General features: G+C 49.2%; 2 protein-coding genes across 4 annotated transcripts in view; both read right to left on the bottom strand.

The window, feature by feature from the left end:
• Positions 1–428: 428 nt before the first annotated feature.
• Positions 429–3,982, bottom strand: LY6G5C (lymphocyte antigen 6 family member G5C). Its single transcript, XM_011379855.2, has 3 exons — positions 3,862–3,982; positions 2,158–2,325; positions 429–592 (listed from the first exon to the last, which is right to left on the bottom strand). Exons 1-3 carry the CDS (start codon positions 3,980–3,982, stop codon positions 429–431), a joined length of 453 nt encoding a protein of 150 aa, XP_011378157.1.
• A 5,122-nt stretch (positions 3,983–9,104) lies between these two features.
• Positions 9,105–18,471, bottom strand: part of ABHD16A (abhydrolase domain containing 16A) — a 20,340-nt gene continuing 10,973 nt past the window's right edge. The window contains exons 1-16 of one of the 3 annotated variants that reach the window (XM_011379847.2): positions 17,326–17,506; positions 15,655–15,728; positions 15,349–15,471; positions 13,860–13,974; positions 13,661–13,762; positions 12,637–12,700; positions 12,193–12,242; positions 11,691–11,814; positions 11,139–11,243; positions 10,834–10,897; positions 10,345–10,401; positions 10,138–10,200; positions 9,973–10,049; positions 9,793–9,891; positions 9,647–9,693; positions 9,105–9,437 (exon numbers count right to left, since the gene is read on the bottom strand). In XM_011379847.2, the coding sequence (XP_011378149.1) occupies positions 9,354–9,437; positions 9,647–9,693; positions 9,793–9,891; positions 9,973–10,049; positions 10,138–10,200; positions 10,345–10,401; positions 10,834–10,897; positions 11,139–11,243; positions 11,691–11,814; positions 12,193–12,242; positions 12,637–12,700; positions 13,661–13,762; positions 13,860–13,943 (1,020 nt within the window). In that variant the 5' untranslated portion in view covers positions 13,944–13,974; positions 15,349–15,471; positions 15,655–15,728; positions 17,326–17,506 and the 3' untranslated portion in view covers positions 9,105–9,353. Of the gene's footprint in view, positions 9,438–9,634; positions 9,694–9,792; positions 9,892–9,972; positions 10,050–10,137; positions 10,201–10,344; positions 10,402–10,833; positions 10,898–11,138; positions 11,244–11,690; positions 11,815–12,192; positions 12,243–12,636; positions 12,701–13,660; positions 13,763–13,859; positions 13,975–15,348; positions 15,472–15,654; positions 15,729–17,325; positions 17,507–18,471 lie in introns of those variants that run through there. The other 2 variants (XM_011379846.2, XM_011379845.2) reach the window with 2 other exon arrangements.

Below are 18,471 nucleotides of genomic sequence, written 5' to 3'. Positions count from 1 at the left end.
ATAGGCAGGACCTCCTACCTCAGCCTCCACCTCCACCAGAAAAGATAGACAAACCATACAGTTTGTACACAAATTTATTTTGGAGGAATACTTGGTGAGAGGCCTATGGTGGGAGAAAGGGAAAAGGAGCAAAGTGGAGCAGAGACCGTCTAGAGGTGGGAGAAGAGAGGAGGAAAGGTGTCAGGCTGTGAGGACTTGAAGGGAAAACTCCAGAGACATCTCGAGAAGGAACCTGGGGAGGGGCAGAGTGGGAATGGAGTTGTCGAGGGATGTCAAGCAAGAAGCAGCTAAGGCTAGGGTCTGGTAACCTGAGGGAGGCAGGAGGGATAGTGGGAGGGACTGGAAGCTGTTCTGGCTGTGCCTAGGTGTGGACCAAGAGGCTGGCTGGAAACTTCTGGCATTTTACTCCAAAGGTCTCTGCAGAGGTTCTATGGAATATAGAACACTCTATTCTGTGGGTTATTGCAGAAATTCCTAAAGCAGCATCGAGAGAATATCCAGAAGCCAAATACCGGAGAAGTACGGGTATATGAGCAATCACTCATCTGTTCCTTGCGGCGGCAGTCACTCACCATGATGTCAGAACCACTGCCTGGGGAGAGACAGCAGCAACTAGAGATACAGAGATCCCAGGCAAAGCCCCAAATCTTCTCATCCCCTCACTCCACATAGACTTATCATCACTGTCCCCCGCACCCTTTCCTGGACCTGCAAAAGGCAAAGGTTCCTGGGCAGGGACAGGGAGTGCCGGGGAGTCACCAGCCATGAACGCTACACAAGTTTCCCATGGAAGATTGGTGGGAAAGAACCATCTGAAACAGTGACAGTTGGAGTGGGCTGAGTGTGACTTGTGGAAAGAAGTAGGAAGAACCAGCATTTTGGGTGGGACCATGGTAAGAAAAAGCTGGGAGGTGTATTGGAGTTCAGATTGCAGAGAAAAGGTATTTGTTCTTTATTTTATGGATTAAAAGAGAAGATGTTTGCTGCTACATGTGTATATGTATATGTACATGAGGGGATGTTCACTGCTGCCCTGCTCGAGAGTGGAAAAGTAGAAGTAACCTAATGGTCTATTAAGAGTGAGATGCATAGATAGACTTTGACATGCCCCTACATGGTGTACTATGCAGCAGGTCAACGAGACAAGGAAGCTGTTTACAAACTGATATTAAGTTCTCATAACTGTTAAGTTTAAAAAGCAAATGCAGAACGGTTTGTGCTACTGTTTGTGGGGCCTGGGGAAAACAAATAAAGATAGAGTAAACAGCATATTTGTATAAGGTGGAATATCTACAAAAAGATCACAGAAAGTAATTAAGACAGTAAGAGTGGTTTTGTGTTGTGTACATGGAAGCTGGGCAGATTAGGCAAGGAGTGGGAGGGATAATTTTCTTTGACCCCCTTGAATACTCCATTATTGTACTATGTCTATGTGTCAGCTATTTTAAAAGTATAATAGAAGGATTTGAATAAAGGCAGCTTCAGGCACTAAGTGGTTAAAATAGTACCTGGCACATAGGGTGTATTATGTGTTTGCTAACTTTCAAAAGGTAAGGAACTGGGTGGAAGAGCAGGCATGAAAAACAAAGAAATATAGTCAATTTTTGGCAGTTTGAAGTTGGTTTGGGGTTTTCCGGGGGGCCATTTGACATGACAGTGTGACAGAACACTCAGATTCAGGAGGAAGCAGTATGTAGCTGCTAGTTGAAGCCAAGAAAGCAGATAAACATCTGGGAGAGTGACACTGAAAGATAATTAAGGCCCAAATTTTGGTGAACACGAACTACTAAGGGTCAAGGAGAATGAGGCAAGACTCACTGAAGGAGACTGGGAAGAGGCAGTGGAACAGGTAGAAGCAGAGAGATGCTGGCAGCAACTACCGCTGACATGGGGAGAAGCCAGCCTGAGGAAAGGCCAATGGGTCTGGTGATCTTGAGGGTCCCTACAAGGTTAGGTGCTGTGAGGAGGGTGAAAGCCAATCAGCTGTGGACTAAGTAGAGTAGGGGAAGTGAAGTGGCTCTGAAGGAAAGAGACGACAATGGAACAGTATCTTAGAGTTGTGGAAACCAGACTTGGAGTGCAGCTTAGGAAATTGGTAGAGAGAGACTCAGTTTGGGAATGGACTGGGCCCAAGATGGACAGGAGAAGGCGCCTTACTGTTCTTGATGAGGAGAGTCATACAGCTGCTGCCAGATGAGGCGAGGCAGATGTCAGATCCCAGAAGGCATCCCAGCTCCTTGGTCTCCAGGAGGCATCGATAGCAGCGCAGGTATTTGGGAAACCGAACTGGATGATGGGGTTCTTGATTGACAGGATCAAACTTTCCTAGAACACAGAGAAGCACTGACCCCAAACCCTTGCCTGCCTTGTTACCTGGTCAACTCCACTGTTTCCTCCCACTTTCCATCTCAGAAAACCATAAAATCACCCATAATTTTAAAACCATCTAACTTAATCTTCCACTCGAAGCTTAAGTCATTAAAAATCTCCAGTCTCCCACCTGTCATGTGGGAGACCTGGGTTTGAGCCCCTGAAGGGGAGGCATTAAAAAAAAAAAAAGTCTCCATTTTCTGCTCGTATACTTCCTGAAATGAAGAACTCATTAATTAATTCACTCATTCATTCAACATGTATTTGAGGGGTTAATAGGTGACCAGCATTGTGCAAGCCTCTAAGTTCAAAGGATAGGCGAAGGAAATCCATTCCAGCTTTGGGCAGCCCTGTTAGGACAGTTCTTCCCCTGGGATCTGCTTTCACAGTCCCCAATCCCCTGGACTCTCTTTTGAATGTGATTTCTTAATCTGTAATGTTCAGAAGTAAAAACAAGAATGCATCATCACAGGACAGAAAGGATCTTGGCTTTGTGTATATAGGAGACTTCAAGCCGCCCAGGGCCACATTATTTGTTTGGTGGTCCTATCACAGGACAGATGCATATTAGACTTTATCTGACCAAAGCCCTCCCAACTACATGCATATATAATTGTCCTTCAGTGTTCCATGGGGAATGGTTACAGGACCCCCCACGGATACCAAAATCTGAGGATGCTTGAGTCCCTTATATAAAATAATGTAGTATTTGCATATAACCTATGCACATCCTCCTGTATACTTTTAAATCATCTCTAGATTACTTGTCATATCTAACACAATGTGAATGCTATGTAAATAGTTGTTATACTATATTGTTTAGGAAATAATGACATGAAAACAAAAGTCTGCAGATATTCACTACAGACATACCATCATAGGCCTAAATACATAGTGCACGTCAGCAACAACCAATGTTTTTCTTTATAATGTTTTCCATCCCCAATTGGTTGAATCCAGGGATGTGGAACCCTCAAATATAGAGGGCTAACTGTACATCTCCCTTTTCCTCTGGTCCTAGGCCCAGACCACACGTTAATGAGTCCCCAGACCCAGGAAAGCACTTGATGTGAGGCAGATGCCAAACAAACATTTCGAATCCTGTTTCTATGGAGATAGTGATTTGCAGCCAAGTGATGAGGTTATCAAGCTGCATCCAGCCTTGTTCTACATTGTGGATCCTGGTGCTGTTATCCAAACCCTCCCTATTCTGTGTTGCCCTCAGATTTAAATGGGTTCCATTCAGTATCTCCATTCAGGTCATTGCTGTTGAGTGAGACAGCCCTGTCGGGTGTCATTAGAAATCTCCCTCAAAGTGAACATCAGTCTATTATCAGTGCCAGGCATTATCCCACCAAGCCCACTCATCCCATCTTTCCTCTGCCTGGGTTTACTAGTGCATCCTGGGCAGATGTACCCAGACACCAGGTGTCTGTGGGTTTCTCTATCCAGCAGGCCAGGAGACCCTTCATACCCCTTAGAGCCACTTACCAAACACCAAGCTCATCATGACCAGCACTGTTAAGAGGACCATGTACAGAGCTTGGGGTGTGCTGTGGAGGCACAGGGGCCCCAGGCTCTGGCTACGTGCAGGGCCTGCCATAAAATGCATGACTGCCCACCAGCCTCCAGTCTGGGCTTATATCGGTGGAAGAGAAGTTGGCCAAGAGGAAGGAGAGGGCAACACCCATTAGGGGTGGAAATTAGTGCCTGAACAGCCAGAGGGACAGAGTGTCCTCACCCACAGCCACTCTGAGACCTACATCTTGGCTTGGGAACAGGTGTCCAGCAACAGGAGAATAAGAAGGAAACATTCTTTCATACTCATTCAACAGACATGTATTGAATCACTGCAGCAGATATTGGGAATATAACATTGCATCAAGTCCCTGCTGTCAACCTAGAAACAAAAGGTCTTTCAAAGTTGATAGGCAACAGCGTTTATTTGAGATCATTAACTACACAAGAAGCATAGATTCAGGCAGAAGCCCAAATAATGTTCTGATTAGGAGACAAAGGCAATGGGTATTTATGAGAAGGGGAAGAGGAATAATTACATCAGCAGAGGGAAGGCGTTTCTATTGGTGCAGAAAACATAACATAGGGATGTTAATTCTAAACAATGTTTTTAATTTTCAGCCCAATAGTCATCAGTCCTGTAGTCATAATTGCTTTCTTGTTATCTTTGCAAACAGTTCTTTGGGACACAATGTTGCCTTAGGCACAATTCAAAGGTTATTTTCCCCTGTTTTAACGTTCTAAAGGTTTGAGGCATAAAATGGGCAAGGAAGTTCCTCTGAGATGGCAGCTGCAGCTCCATTTTAGTTACATTATTGTTTACACTGCCTTCACAGAGCATACAGTCTTGGTGGGTTAAGACAACTCAACAAGCAATAATGGGGTAGGGGGGTAGGGGGCAGAATGCTTCTGGGAGCACTTAGGTAGTGGAAACCATTGATTGACAAAGGGATTTCAGCAGAGATGTAACATGATCAGTTTCCCATTCGTAAGAGATTACTGAGGCAGGAAATCAGTTAGGAAGTTATTTCTGAGCCCAGTCACAAGATGGCGGCTTGGTCCAGCAGAAGTAAAGCAGGGAAGCCAAGAAGTGACTGAATCTGAGATATATTTATAAGACAGGACAGATTTGGAGTTAGACTGAATATAAGGTGAGGGCAGGGGGAAATAGGCTTGCACAAGGGGGTGACTGGTGAAAACATTTTCCAAGATGGGAAAGATGTGGCACAGTCACAAATTGAAAACCGAAGGCATCAGGGTCCCGAGTGACCGTCCTCAGCCCAGTGCCCTCTGTGGGTTCCGGAAAGCCAGCACCTCTTCCAATGCCCCCGCGCCTCGCCTAAACTCATTTTCAGGTCAGCGGGTCTGAGCTCTAACGCCCACAGGCTTTGGCGCACTCTCCGCGCCTGGCTGCATTTCAGCGCTCTCCGCAGGACGCGGAGGCGGCTCCCAGGCCGGAGCTCAGCTCTCTGCCTGGCGACTGGGAACCTGGGAAGGGCGTGCCCGGCATCGGGGTCCAGGCGGCTCGCCCCAGGGGACCCTCAGAGCACTACGCGGCTTCTCCGGAAGGTGGTGTCATAGTGGCACATCTTGCCCAGGTCGGAATTCCGGAGACTGCTCAGCAACCAATGAGCGGCCGTGGGCGGGCCCCGGGCACCCAGTTTATTCCCGGAGCCAGGAAGCCTGCTGGGCTTCTCCAGCAACTCTACTCTGTCCGCAATCTTGCCAGGTCATTCTCTCTGTGAGATGCTCAAGGTTTTTACTTAAAGGGTCGGTGGACTGTGGGAAGTTCTCGGCGTTCAAGAACGAATCACCTCCTCCAATTTCCAGTCTGGAGGTTTGGGGCTGGGCCTTGCAGGAGGGTTCCTGCTACTGTCCTAGACCATCCGGCTTCGGGGTGCTGATGAGGAAGATGGGAAGAAACAGACGGAGACACGCCACGAAAGGCGGACAGGAAAGAAGAAACACGGGAGGAAAAAGCATGTTGCTACGCGCCCCCCAAGAACCTTGGGATAAATGAAATAAGAACATTGTATTAAAATCAGTAATTTATGTAGGTGCCAGGGGAAGAGCATCTGGCATCTGCATTAATGTCTGTTGAATTAGTGACAGAGTGATAGACGAAAAGAATCAGAGAACGGGGCCTCCTTAAAGCGAAGAGGTCAAAGGGGAGGCAAAAGGGAACTTCAGTGTCCTCTGAACCCCTTCTGAATATAACTGCGACGGAAAGACCTAGGACTATGGGGGGGGGGTATGGGTAGCTGAAGCTGGACTCCCTGAAGGGGTCACCCTGAGAGGTCCGGGAGGACTTGCTGTGGAGCTTCAGCGATAGTGGGCCCTGAGGGTAACAGGAGGGAAGACACAGACGGTATTTCGGGCCTAGGCTGGGCTGCAGCTGCGGCTGGAACTGGACACAACGTTCTTCGGAAGGGGCGTGGCCTCACGTTCATTAATTCCGCCTTATTTTCACTCCTCGGATCCACGCAGCAGGGTTCGGCCAGTGCGAGGGAAGAGCCACAAGAGTTCGTTGCCATGGTGACAGGCTCCTTGGAGGCCTTTCTGGGGTGAAGAGGTGGGGCTTTGCAATAGTCACCATGGCGACAGAAGTGGCCAACAATATCCACGCTGGGTGCCCATTCCCCGAAACAAGGGATACTTGGGGGCAACCAACCGAATGACGAAACAGAGGAGGTCGGGCCTGAGGACCAAAAGCCACAGTTAGGGGAAATAAGGCGGGGCGGACGACGGGCGAGGCAATAGATGATTGGGCCCGGGGAGAGCCAAGTTCCGGACACCATAAGACACTGCGGTTTAGAGAGGAATTGGAGAGGCGATCTTTAACTCGAATAGAAATGACTAAGAAAATGAATAACGGGTTTCCTGAGAACTGGGATAGCTTGTTGATTGGATGGATGGATGCATGGATGGATGGATGGATGCATGGATGCATGGATGGATGGATGGATGGATACCTGGCTATGCCAGACACTTGCCCCCCCCCCCCAACGCGTCGGGGACCTCACTCATTTGTGACGGCTATGCTGTAAATAGATGTTCCTCCAGGGACCGTGGAGCAAACTCTCAACTCAAATACTCTGCCAACAGCCGAGTCCAGCACCTCACATTGGGAGCTGTGCAGGGTGGAGCCTGGGCCTGTGAAATAGGGTAGGATAAGGGATGATCCAGCCTGGGACCCACCTCTTCCCAGGTTTTCTGGCTAGGTGCTACCTCTCCTTTTTTCCATACTCCGTTCTGCCTCCCAGTTTGCCCAGCTCCTCAGAGACACCTGGGCGTCCAGGCTTCACCTCGTGCCCAGTAGAGCAATGTCCAGTGCCCCAGGAGATATGCAGTTTGTATCTTAGCTGGTATTCACTTGAGACTGCTGGAACTCTGCTATGTAGGGTGAGGAGTGGAGAGGGAGCTGGTCTCGTCGTGGGATGGGGGTGGGGGTGTGGTTCTGAAAACAAACAGCTGCTGTCGGTCTTCTCAGGTGGATAATAATCTAAGGGTATAAACAGGCCCATGGGTGGGGTTGTCCAGAATTCAAATGTTGAATTCAAGTGGATGTTCCCCATCCACTTGAGGAATCCTCGTGGCATCCACTGTTCTCTACAGTGGGTCCCCAATGCCTGGGCCACGGACCAGTACCAGGCTGTGGCCTGTTAGGAACCAGGCCGCAGAGCAGGAGGTGAATGCGGGCGAGGGAGCAAAACTTCATCTGTATTTGCAGCTACTCCCCAGCAGTAGCATAGCTGCTTCAGTTCCACCTCAGATCATCAGGTATCAGATTCTCAGAGAAACACTGGTCCCTGGTGTCAAAAAGGTTGGGGACCACTGAGTATGTGCAGGAAGAAGGGGAGGGGGGAGTGGAAGTAGAGGCAGGTCAGTAGAGCTCCTAAAAGCCATAGCCAGGAAAGGGGAGTCTTTTGTCTCCATGGTGTGGAAGGTGGGGCTGGTGCCCCCTATCTGCATTTAAGGAGGTTCCTTTAGCTGAACAAAGATTTGGTTTCTAGGAGATTAACTTGTCCTGGTGGATCTGGGTGAGGTTCAGAGCCATGCAGCAGCTTCATGCTCCACACTTCCCACCATTTGGCCCCCTGGAACAGGACAGAGGCGAGTGTGCCAATATCAGTTTTCCAGTATTTGCTGAAGGTGGAGCATTTTGGAGCCGTGGCCACCTCCCATCTTTTAACCCCAAATATCAGGTGTCATATCACCTAACAAGTCAGATCACCCCTTCCAGTGGAGATGCAGTATGCCCCACCTTAAGGAGTTGCTGAGCTGGTGGGAGCCACACCTCTGCCTGGGATTGCAGTGGTATTTCATACACAGCTGGAGATGCTGAAATTAGCCAGAGACTGTATCTAGGACATCAGAACACTGTCACCCACATTAAATACCTTGTTCAAAATAGTGGACCCAGGTGGTAAACCTAGAGGTGTCTCATCTGGAAAGGAGGCTTCCAAGGGAAGAAGGTGGCCAGGCAACAAACTGATGGGTGAAAGTGGGATTCATTCTGTTCCATAAGGTCCAAGGATTGGAAATAGGAGGGAAGTTACAGGGAACCAATTTCCTCAGGTTCAACCTAAGAATATTCTTCTAACAGCTGCCCAAAAAGGCAAAGTACAGCTCTGGGAGGACATGAGTCCTTGGTACCCAGTCCCTGGCAGGCCCTGTGTTTTGTGCAGAGTGTGTAAGGAGAGACTTAATGTTATGGTGAGGAGTGTGTGCAGGATTTGCTATGTAAGACATGAGGAACAGGCCTTTCCTCACTCACTATGGAAATAACAAGAGCTGGGCAAGGAAAATTTGGCAAAATGATGGTGAAACCACACAGGCTGGACCTGGAAATTGGTAGAAAAGCTGAGTAGGTGAAATCAGGTAATAGAAAGCACTTTGTAAACAATGAAGCTTTTGAATTGAAGTGATAGGAGGCAACCAAAAGCTCCTGGGGTGGTTGTACACAAGGACTGAGGCAGGGGCTAGGGAGGCTGCACAGTGGTGATAGTATTAGGGACGCCAAGGAAGTGTGAGGCTTGGGGACCAACTGCATGAGGACATCTCAGGTTGGAGACTGAAGGCCTGGGGAGAAAGCAGAGATGACAGAGGGTTAAACTGGTTTTCTGGAGTTGGGGTTTCCCAAAGCCCAGCCCTTTGGGGCTTTAGCCCCTGTCTCCTGCGACATTTAAGAAATCACACAATTAGCCAGACAGTAAAAAAAAAAAAAAACCTTTTTATTAATTATTAGGAATAATCTATTCATTTAATGCAGGGTGTGTGCCAGGGGAGGTTAGGTGCTGCTGGATGGATGGGGGAAAACGTGCAAGAGGAACAGTGAAAAGGGGGATGACTCCCACTTTCCACAAACTATGAACAGCAACCTGAACACAGAATCACAAATAAGAACGGTCCTTCCTCATGTCTCCTCCCATTCCTTTCTTCCAGAATGAGTCCCAGTGTGGTCTCTAGAGGTGCCAGGGCATCTGGAAGTTCTGGACCGGGAGTGGAGTGCAATGTGTGGCCTCAAAGTTGTGCAGATGCTTCTGAGCCTGAGGAGAGAGGGCAGTACAGGTGGGGTACACAGCACAGCAGTGAGCAGCAGCCACCAGACACCTCCCCACTGTCCATCCTCCAAACCTACCACCCACTCTATAAAAGCTGATACTTCTGATGCTTCAGAGTATTCCCTGTCCCCAAGCCCCACATGCATCCCCTAGCCATTCAGGTACCCCTTCTTGCTTCTCACCCCTTAGCTCACCAGAAACAAAGCCAGCTGCCGCCTTCCATCTGCACTCATGTCCTCCCCTGCAGAGAGGAAGCTCTCAAACATGGGCCATGAATCTGGGCATTCATCCTCTTCCCGGGTTCTTTCCGACCCTCTCTCCTGCCCTAGGACCTACTTACCCACACTCCAGGGGAAGTCTGGCCCATGTTCAGCCTGGTAGGAGCGGAGGACAGACAGACACCAATCTTCCTCCACCTCCCATCGGCTGTAAATCGAGGCTGGTCAAGGAGATGAGGACCCGTCAACAACATAACCTTGCCAGGCCCTCCACCCAAAGGCCTCGCCAGATCCCCTCTCACCTTCCTCCAGCTGTGAGGAGGCCTCCAACCACTGCCTTACCACTCGAAGACCCTCTTCTGCCATTACACGGGGATACCTACAGAGGGAATGCCGGGACGGGGGTCAGAAACAATTCTCTTCATTCCTCATCCCTGAACCTTCTTTCCTCCCTCCCTGGCCCTCACCGATGCTGCAGAAGCTTCAGCAAGAGATCATTGCCTCGGTTGGACATGATGTCCTCAGGAACCCTGGGGGTGAGAAGAATGTACACTGGAGGGGCTGGAGGTTGTGGAGAAAGGGTTTAGATACCTGAGTTTCTAGTGGGCAGAGGTGAGCAGGGCAATTGTCTTGCTCTCTCTGGGACCCAAGAGGGTAATTTCCCAGGCACTCACGTGGTGGTGATGATCTCATCCTTGGTTCTGCGGATCAGTAGTACAGGGCCCTGGTACCTTCAGGGGACAGACCACGGGGAGGGAATGCTCAGAAAGAGACAAATGACAATTGGTCACGCCACTCCTGCACTGGCTGTATTCTTAGCCCCTGCTACAACAGGGCGCCATGGGCTAGCTCTTCACCCAGAGGTGAGAATCAGAATATTTAAGAAGGGGCATGCTGAAAGTCTGGCCTTGCTGGGCGATCCCTGCTGTGTCAGGCATTAACCCTTTGCTTGCCAGATCATAAGACGGAAGGTCCCAGGGAACATGGGAAGGGGTTAGGCTATCTGGGTGAGGGCAAGGTTACTCAAAGGATGTGGGCAGTGGTCATTTGCCAACTTACGCTTTAGTACTGATTTTGGTGTTTGCACATCCAGTAGAACTGAATGGGTTAGGGGGCTGAGGTGGAGGTAAGGTGTTACATGCTGGACACTGGTCTGCCCTCACCTGCACAGCTGTTCCGCATTGTTTAGATTGAGGTGCTGCCTCACAGTCCTGGTCACCAGGCCCCCTAGAGTGGGATAAAGTTGAAGGAACAGCAGAGACAAAGCCCTTGCCCAGATCTCCACTGTTCACGGAGATCTCCACTGTTCACGGAGAAAAAACTACAACCTCCAGAAAGGGAGTCCTTCTGCTTCTCGACAAGGTGACCCACTCCCCAACCACAAAAAAAGGAAACCATCTCCAGATAGAACAGCTCCTAGTTCCAGCCCACCATTCCCTGCAAAGGCAAGCCTGGGGGCTGTACTCACTCCAGCTATCTGGCATGACTTTCAAGGCCAAGGGCACCAGGTCATCGAAGGAGGCATCCAGGATCACGGCACTAATGTCTGGATATGACATGGCTGCCCATGTGGCTGGTACCGGGACAGGGAAGAAGGGAGAGGACAGAGGAGCTCCAACCCGCCACTCCAACCTTGTCCCACTGACACCAAAGGCTGACCCCATCCACTCTACTAGGTTAGCCCCAGGGCTCTCTTTAACCCCTCATGTCACTAGGCTAGATCACACTGTCTGGAAAAAGACAGAGAATATGGAAGTGCACTGTAGACAATTCACAAAGAAAACATTCACTTCTCTGATCTTTCCAGCCCAGGACCCTGATCTACTTTTAATAACTGAACATGAGTGTGGAAGGAAATGTGAAGTGTATATGTATAGGACACCTTCTTCCATACCACTCAGAGAAACTTCTCCTTCCTTAAGCCTCCACCCCACTCCTGGGCCACCAGTGCATTTTTCCACCGCTCCTTGGGAGGGTGGCATGAATATGCCTACAGTGGGGTTAGGAGGGAGACTGGTACCAGTGAAACCACCAATGGACCAGGCGTAGATTATGATGTCCTGGAGCTGAAAGCCCAGGCGGTGGATGGCAAACTGGACAACCACATCCATGGCATTGGCCTCATTCTGTGGGAACGGCACCCCCTGCAGGAGGAAGGGTAAAGGCAGGAGTGGTTCAGTACCACAGGCCAGCTCGCCCACTTCCCACGCTCTCCCAGAGTGGACCCTTCTGCATCTATGCTATAACAGAGGAGGTATAAAAGAAAAGGGCAGTGGGAGGGGTGGCTCTACCCAGAAACCAGCGTTTACAAGGAGTTCTACCTCATTCCATCCTGCTGACCCCCACTGTGAGAGGATGGGGTGGGGCTCCCCGTGGCTTGTAGCTCCCTGCCCTTGGCACCCAGGTCACAGGTGAGTAGGAGCCCCATATAAATATATACTGCCTTCCCTAACTCCAGTGGCTGATCAGACGGGGAGAGACCATAATTCAGGAAAAGGAAGGGATTCTGGAGAGGGTCTCACCGTGCTTCCAGCAAAGCCTGGATGATTCCAGCCCAGGACTGAATATCCAGCTGTAACAGAGGGGGAGGAGGGGCTGGGACCTCATGGCCCACACTCCCGGTCTCCCAGAAGGAGCAGCAAGACACTGGAGCTCTAGCTACCCCCAAGTAGAAGCAAATAACTCTAAAGCTTTCCAGGATGGGGAGATGACACTAACGGTTCTGAGGCAGCAGAAGGGAAAAATGTGCGATTGTGGGGAGGAGGATAATAAAGTTAGGGATACAGCCCAAGGGGAGGGATGTAAAGTCAGCAAAGCAAATGGGGAGTGGACTTTTCCCCACAGGTGAAGGTTTCAAACCTCACCCAGAGAAAGTGGTCAGGCCCGGGGAGGTCAGAGCACGGTATGAAGATGGGAGACATTCCATTCCAAGGGGCAGAGACAAGAGGGTTGAGTCATGAGCCTACCTTCCAGAGGTGTGGAGACGCAGCCCACCTCATAGAAGCCCGCATTCCCCTCACAGCAGATCACCTACAGAAGGAGGCAGGAAGGAGGGCTGGTAAAGAGCCAAGTGGGACTGAAAATCCCCCTCGTGGCAAGGAGGGCAACGTGTAGGAGCTTTACAGGGAAGAGGAAAGGGCACATTCCTGTTCTCTCCAAGGAGAATAGAAACTACTCATTTCTCAAGGGCCAGAAGGTGAGAAGCAATGTAGATGCAAATGCTTAGCAAACGGGGCCCTCCAAGGAAGATGAATGTTTCGAGTTGAATTGCTCAACCACTCAGCACAGTTTCCATCTGCCCTTGGAAGACCACCAGGTGGATATCGCTCAGGAATGGAATTATGGGTATTTTTTCCTATCCAGTTTTTGGGCCTATTTTTAATGTGACTGTTTCTTTTGTGTGATATGGCAATTGCTTTCCCACTCCCTCTCTGGGCTCAGGTCTTTTGAACAGATAAACTCTAATTCCATGGTGCCCTAAGCCAAAGCCCAGAAATGACAGGACTTGCATGGACTCTCACAACAGCAGGGCAGAGCCGGGACCAGAACCCATCTCCCTAGACTGCTGGCTTAGTGCTCTTTCTAGGGCTGCTTCATGGAAATAGGAGACTTTGGAGCCTGGGTTCAAATCCCAGATCTCCCACTTACTGTGTGATATGGGAAAGTTATTCTGTGCTTGTTTCATCATCTGTAATGGGCTAATAAAAACAGCATCTATCTTACAGGGCTGTTGTGGAGATTAAATATATGCATTGCACATGGTAAGTGCTACCTAAGTGGTGACTACTACAATTGCTTTTTGGACCTTGAATGGCAACTCCTATATCTATTGCCCTATCATAGGGTTTTCCTACACTAAGAGGTCTTTAGGGTAGAGCTGAGAGATGGGACTATCAACAGCTGTGCTTCCTGTGGGCTGCTATAGAACTGAACCCCAGAATCTCCATTGCCCCCCAACACTCTACCTTTGGGATCCCTGCTCCCTCTCACCAGCTTCTGTCCCTGAGGCTCAGCTGTCCCCCGCCGGTCCACAAAAATGGTGTCAATCTCATTGCCATCACAAGCCAACAGCTTTGCCCGGCGTCCATTACACTGAGTGGAGGATATACAAGGCCAAGTTGTTAAGGACAGGAGACCATATCCTTTGTGGGGAGAGGGCTATTAGGAGACAGGGGCAGGGGAGCCTCACCTCTTCCACCAGCCGGGCCTGGCCCTGCAGTAGCACAGGCATAAGGGCCTTCTGGAGCAGGTACACAGAGCCAGGGTACAGCATCCGGCGCCCCAGGGTGTGTGCCACCAGGTAGCTGTGGTAAACATGGGGTTAATGAACCCCCAACCCTAGTGGGGCCCAGGGACTGTCCCAGCCTCAGCACTCATAGACTCTGGGGTCTGCTTCACTCTTGACCTTCACAGTTTTGTTTTCCTCTTTCAGGACTTAATGAAATATATGTACCAGGCTGGTGTTTGTCAAACTTTTTTTTTTACTGCAAAGTTTGTAAGATACACATTCTATATTGTGGTCCAGTATACACATAGGTATATATAATTCTAAAAGTTTTATGAGATAGTATTTTCTATATATGATAAGTAAAAGCAAAGTTATTATCAAATATGATTCTGTTAATGAATAAATACAGCTTAATAAAAGTCCCCAAATACTTGGGAAAAAAAGATTGTAATTCACTAAATTGATTTCAAGACTCACTAATGGGTCAAGCTCTATAGCTGGAAAGACAACAACTAGACTGCAAACTCCATCAGGGCAGAGACCTGGCTGTTTTGTTCACTGTATTATGCCTGATATATGCCATGTATGAGGTGCCCAGAGCCTGGCGCAGAGTAGGGGCTTAATGAATATTTACTGAACAAATGTACTCATCTACATAGATAAGATGTAGTAGGTGCTGCTCCTGACAGATGATTAACCATTTCCAGTTAATCCCAAAGTAGGGTCTGTCCTCAGAATAACGTTGTACGACCCCTTCCAGCATCCACATCAGAACCCCAACTTTGGCTTGCCCCTCTGATAGTCAGCATACTGCCAACAACCAACCACCCAGTCCACCCCCTTCCTTGGTCTAGAACCTGCCTCCTATCCCCAGCAACAGAAAATTCCTACAGCATCTACTCCACTTGTTACTTTGGACATCATCAATGACCACGACCACAATTTCCTTGGGCTTTACCTCATGCTCTCAGGCCCCCAAGCAAGGTCAATGCCCTTCAGAATACATCACCATACATAATGTCACCAATCCTGTGAGGCAGGTTATTCACAGATGCACAAACTGTAGCTCACTCAAAGTGGGAAAACCCAGGAGCAGAGGGGCCAGGACAGGGATACAGCTGCCACCAGACCCTGCTCCAGCTAAGGCTCTGTGTCCCCTGCCCACCCCCAACCTCATTCTTCCCTCTAGGCCTCACTGAAAGAGCTTTTGTGTCACACAAAACTTAAATTCCCAGCTCTTCCTTTACCACTGGAGTGACTCTGGACCTCTCTGAGCCTCTTTTCTTTACACATGAACATGGATAAAAATGACTTTGCCACAAGTAATACAAAGCACAGAGAACCAGGCCCAAAGGATGACAGCTATCTTACAGTGGGGCACCCAATCTCAGAGCCCTTGCCCCCATGTCCCCACCACCCCCACTGGCTTCTCCTCCCTGCTACTTCCCACCTGGTGATCTGACAAGGCAGCTTCTTGACCCGGTTGAGAAGGGTATCTGCTGTCCCCCGGTGCAGGGGCTCTGGGCGGAGCAGGGCCACACCCCGGTGGGAAGGGCCCCCTCGGGACTCCTTTCTGAGGAATGGAAAGATGCAGGAAGGATGGGGTCAGGAGCAGCAAGCTGGACATCTGAGGTCTGGAGGACGGTGGGGTCTAGAATGAGGAGATGGAACTGGAAGGCAGGCACTGGGGCTCGAAGTGGGATGGAGATGGGGGAAAGGGGAGAGCAGGGATGGAGTAACAGAACTGGAGCCTCACCGGCTACTGGGTTCTTCCCAGTGGAAGTCAACTGGCCAGCTCCTGAAGTCAAAGTTGTAGTTGGCGAGCTGCCTCTGTGGTGGGCAGTGAGGAAGGAGTTGGGGATTAAATGGAGAATTGAGAAGTGAAAGGAGGTCCACCTACCCACTCTCAGCATTCTCATCATCCTGGGGACTGGCCCTCACACAGTATGAGAAGACAAGTAGAGGTCAACACCCTCTTGGTTTTCAGACAGAAACCCGACATGGCCAGGAAAATCCAGTAAGAGAGGATGCCCTGTCAGGTATGAGGACTGGCCTGTTTGCCCTCTTCCAGAAGAGGAACCTAACACTCTTTGCCTTACCAAAATCTAAGACTGACCCACCCCCAGAATGTGTGGCTGGAGGTGCTGGTACTTCTAAGGGAGAGGTGGGGGGCTGTTGGCTGGTCATGCTCTCTTCCCCACATGGGTCCTTCACATGATGCTGTCTTGGAGGCTCAGAAATCCCCAGTGGATCAAACTGACTGTCCCAAGGTTGGGTGAGAGGAAAGGAGGGGCTACTTCTTGAATGAAGCCCCCTCTAACTGTTCTGTTCTTACAGCTACTTCTCTTCCCTCGATGCCTGCGGCCATGTGCTGGCACTGCCACCTAGCTCATCTGGGCCTCTGGGCACCCCGTTGAGTCAGTCCACATGCTTTTTGGGGCAGCAGGAGCTGTCTTATACTCAGCTGTATTCCTTCCCCCACCCTCAGATCTCCCAGCACTTTATTTTGAGGGTTGTTTTTTTATTTTGTCAGAGAAATTTTTTGACATCTTCAAAAATAACGACTCAGAGCAATAGAAAATTTGTACAAAAATTTAAATGGCAAAACAAAATGAAATGAAGAAAAGCACATTTTCAGCAGGCTTTGCTCAGGCCTGGACTCAAATTCAGACTCAGTCATTTCCTTGCTATGGGGCTCCACCTGAGTCACTTAACCTCATTTTGCCTGTTTCCTCAGATGTATAGATAAGGGTAAGAAGGCCACCTCACCTGGCTGTTGTGAGGATTAGAAAGGACGTATGCAAATTACTCAGACAGCGGCATGGTGGAGAATCACTATATAGCTCTGCAAATGTGGTGTGGAGTTAACAGGTAATATCATGACAGTGGTCAGAACTGTTTGATCCCAGAAACCCCTTTGTAGCAGAGAAGAACTTTACAGGGCCCCAAAGCCTCTTCTTAAAGATAATTACACTCCAGCACTGGCTGGACTGGCAGAACTCCAAGGACACTGTGCCCTGGCTTTTGTACCTCCTGGCACCATGCTGTGCTCCCCGCACAAGAGTGGACATACCTGTCCATCTTGTCCTATCCCTGAACAACTAGCAACAATAAACAAACATTTACAGAACTAAACTCCTGTGACAGAGAGAAAACCTCTAAGAAACACTGTAGATTGTTTCTACATTTAGACAATTCTTGCAGATGGAAGGTGTAGCGGGTAAAGGTTGTTCTAGTAAAATATTCCATTACGCAGGAAGAATAAGTTTGTCGGGTGGACAGTTCACTTGGGGAGGGGAGAAGCAATGCAACACTGTGCAAGCAAACACCCAGTGTGGTGTGTGGCAAACACATCTCCTTCCCCTGGCAGAAGCAGTGCTGGTAGTCTGGGGAGGCACCTGTCTGCACCTTTCCTGGAGCCTCTCACCTTGTTTTCTACAGACTGGTTCCTATGTGTCGCCTCTAAGATGGTGATGAACTGCCGGTACTGGGGGTTGGTCCAGCGGCCAATGCCTGGTAGAGAAGGGACAGGAAACAGTGTTAGGAAAGCTAGGAAGCAAGAGGAGCAGGTTTCAGGAAGAGAATTAAAGATGGGCCAGGAGAAGGTCCTAGAAAGAGAAGTGAGAAAAAAAGGAACAAAGGGCCCTGGATCTGGGGAAATGGGACACTTGAGCCCCTTCCTCCATATCCAGCAACTGGCTACAGCATTCTTCTCGCCCTAGCTTCTTCAATTTGTTTCTTTATAGCCTTTCTTTCTTCCTCCACAATGTTCATTCTCTCCAGTCTTAAGATACTGTCATACAACCTCACTATTCGCCCTACCAATATTAGGTTTTTCTTCTTTTCACTGCCACCCTTCTCCAACGCATGCTGCTATCTCTTTTCTGTATACTCTAACTCCCTGCTTTCTGGCTTCATGGCTCTTGCCCCGTAATTATTTCCTCACTGAATCCAAATCCTCTTCTTCCTCAATATCTTCAACTGTGCCACTCAGCACTCTTCCTGTCCCTCAATATTCCTTCCTCCTCTGCTTCCTGGGTCCATCATTACCTCCTTCCAATTCCTGGACTGCCGCTCCTGTGCCTCCATGTTACTGCCCTCTCTGAGCTGAGAACCATACTCCATGCTGAGCTCCCTTCTCTCTTCACTCAGCCCCTCAGTGATTGCATCTGCTCTTGCTTCACTGCTGAGGAGCTTCAAACCCTGACATCTCTCCTTCCAATGACCTAACAGGTATCATGTGCCAGGCACTGTTCTGACATGGGAGACAGTAGGAAATGAGACACACAGGTCCCGGCTCTCAGAGACCAACCACTCTGGTTGGGGTTGGGGTGGGGCTGGAGGAAGACAAGAAATAAGTAAACAAGAAAATTTCAAAGAGGGATAAGTGCTATAAAGAAAATAAAACCAGAATGCACTAGAATGCTATGCATCATCAAGGGTAAAGCCCCCAGCAATACTGAGAATGAAGCAACGTACAGAATGATTTGTGTAGAGCAATGCCGTTTGTGCCAAAAATGTAAAGTACACTGAAAAATGTTATGTTATTTAACCATATTTCATAGATTCTAAG

The sequence above is a fragment of the Pteropus vampyrus genome, unplaced genomic scaffold, assembly GCF_000151845.1.
Source record: "Pteropus vampyrus isolate Shadow unplaced genomic scaffold, Pvam_2.0 Scaffold378, whole genome shotgun sequence".
Taxonomy (NCBI): Eukaryota; Metazoa; Chordata; class Mammalia; order Chiroptera; family Pteropodidae; genus Pteropus; species Pteropus vampyrus.
Note: the sequence above shows the minus strand (reverse complement) of the source record. Positions and strands in the feature narration are given on the sequence as shown.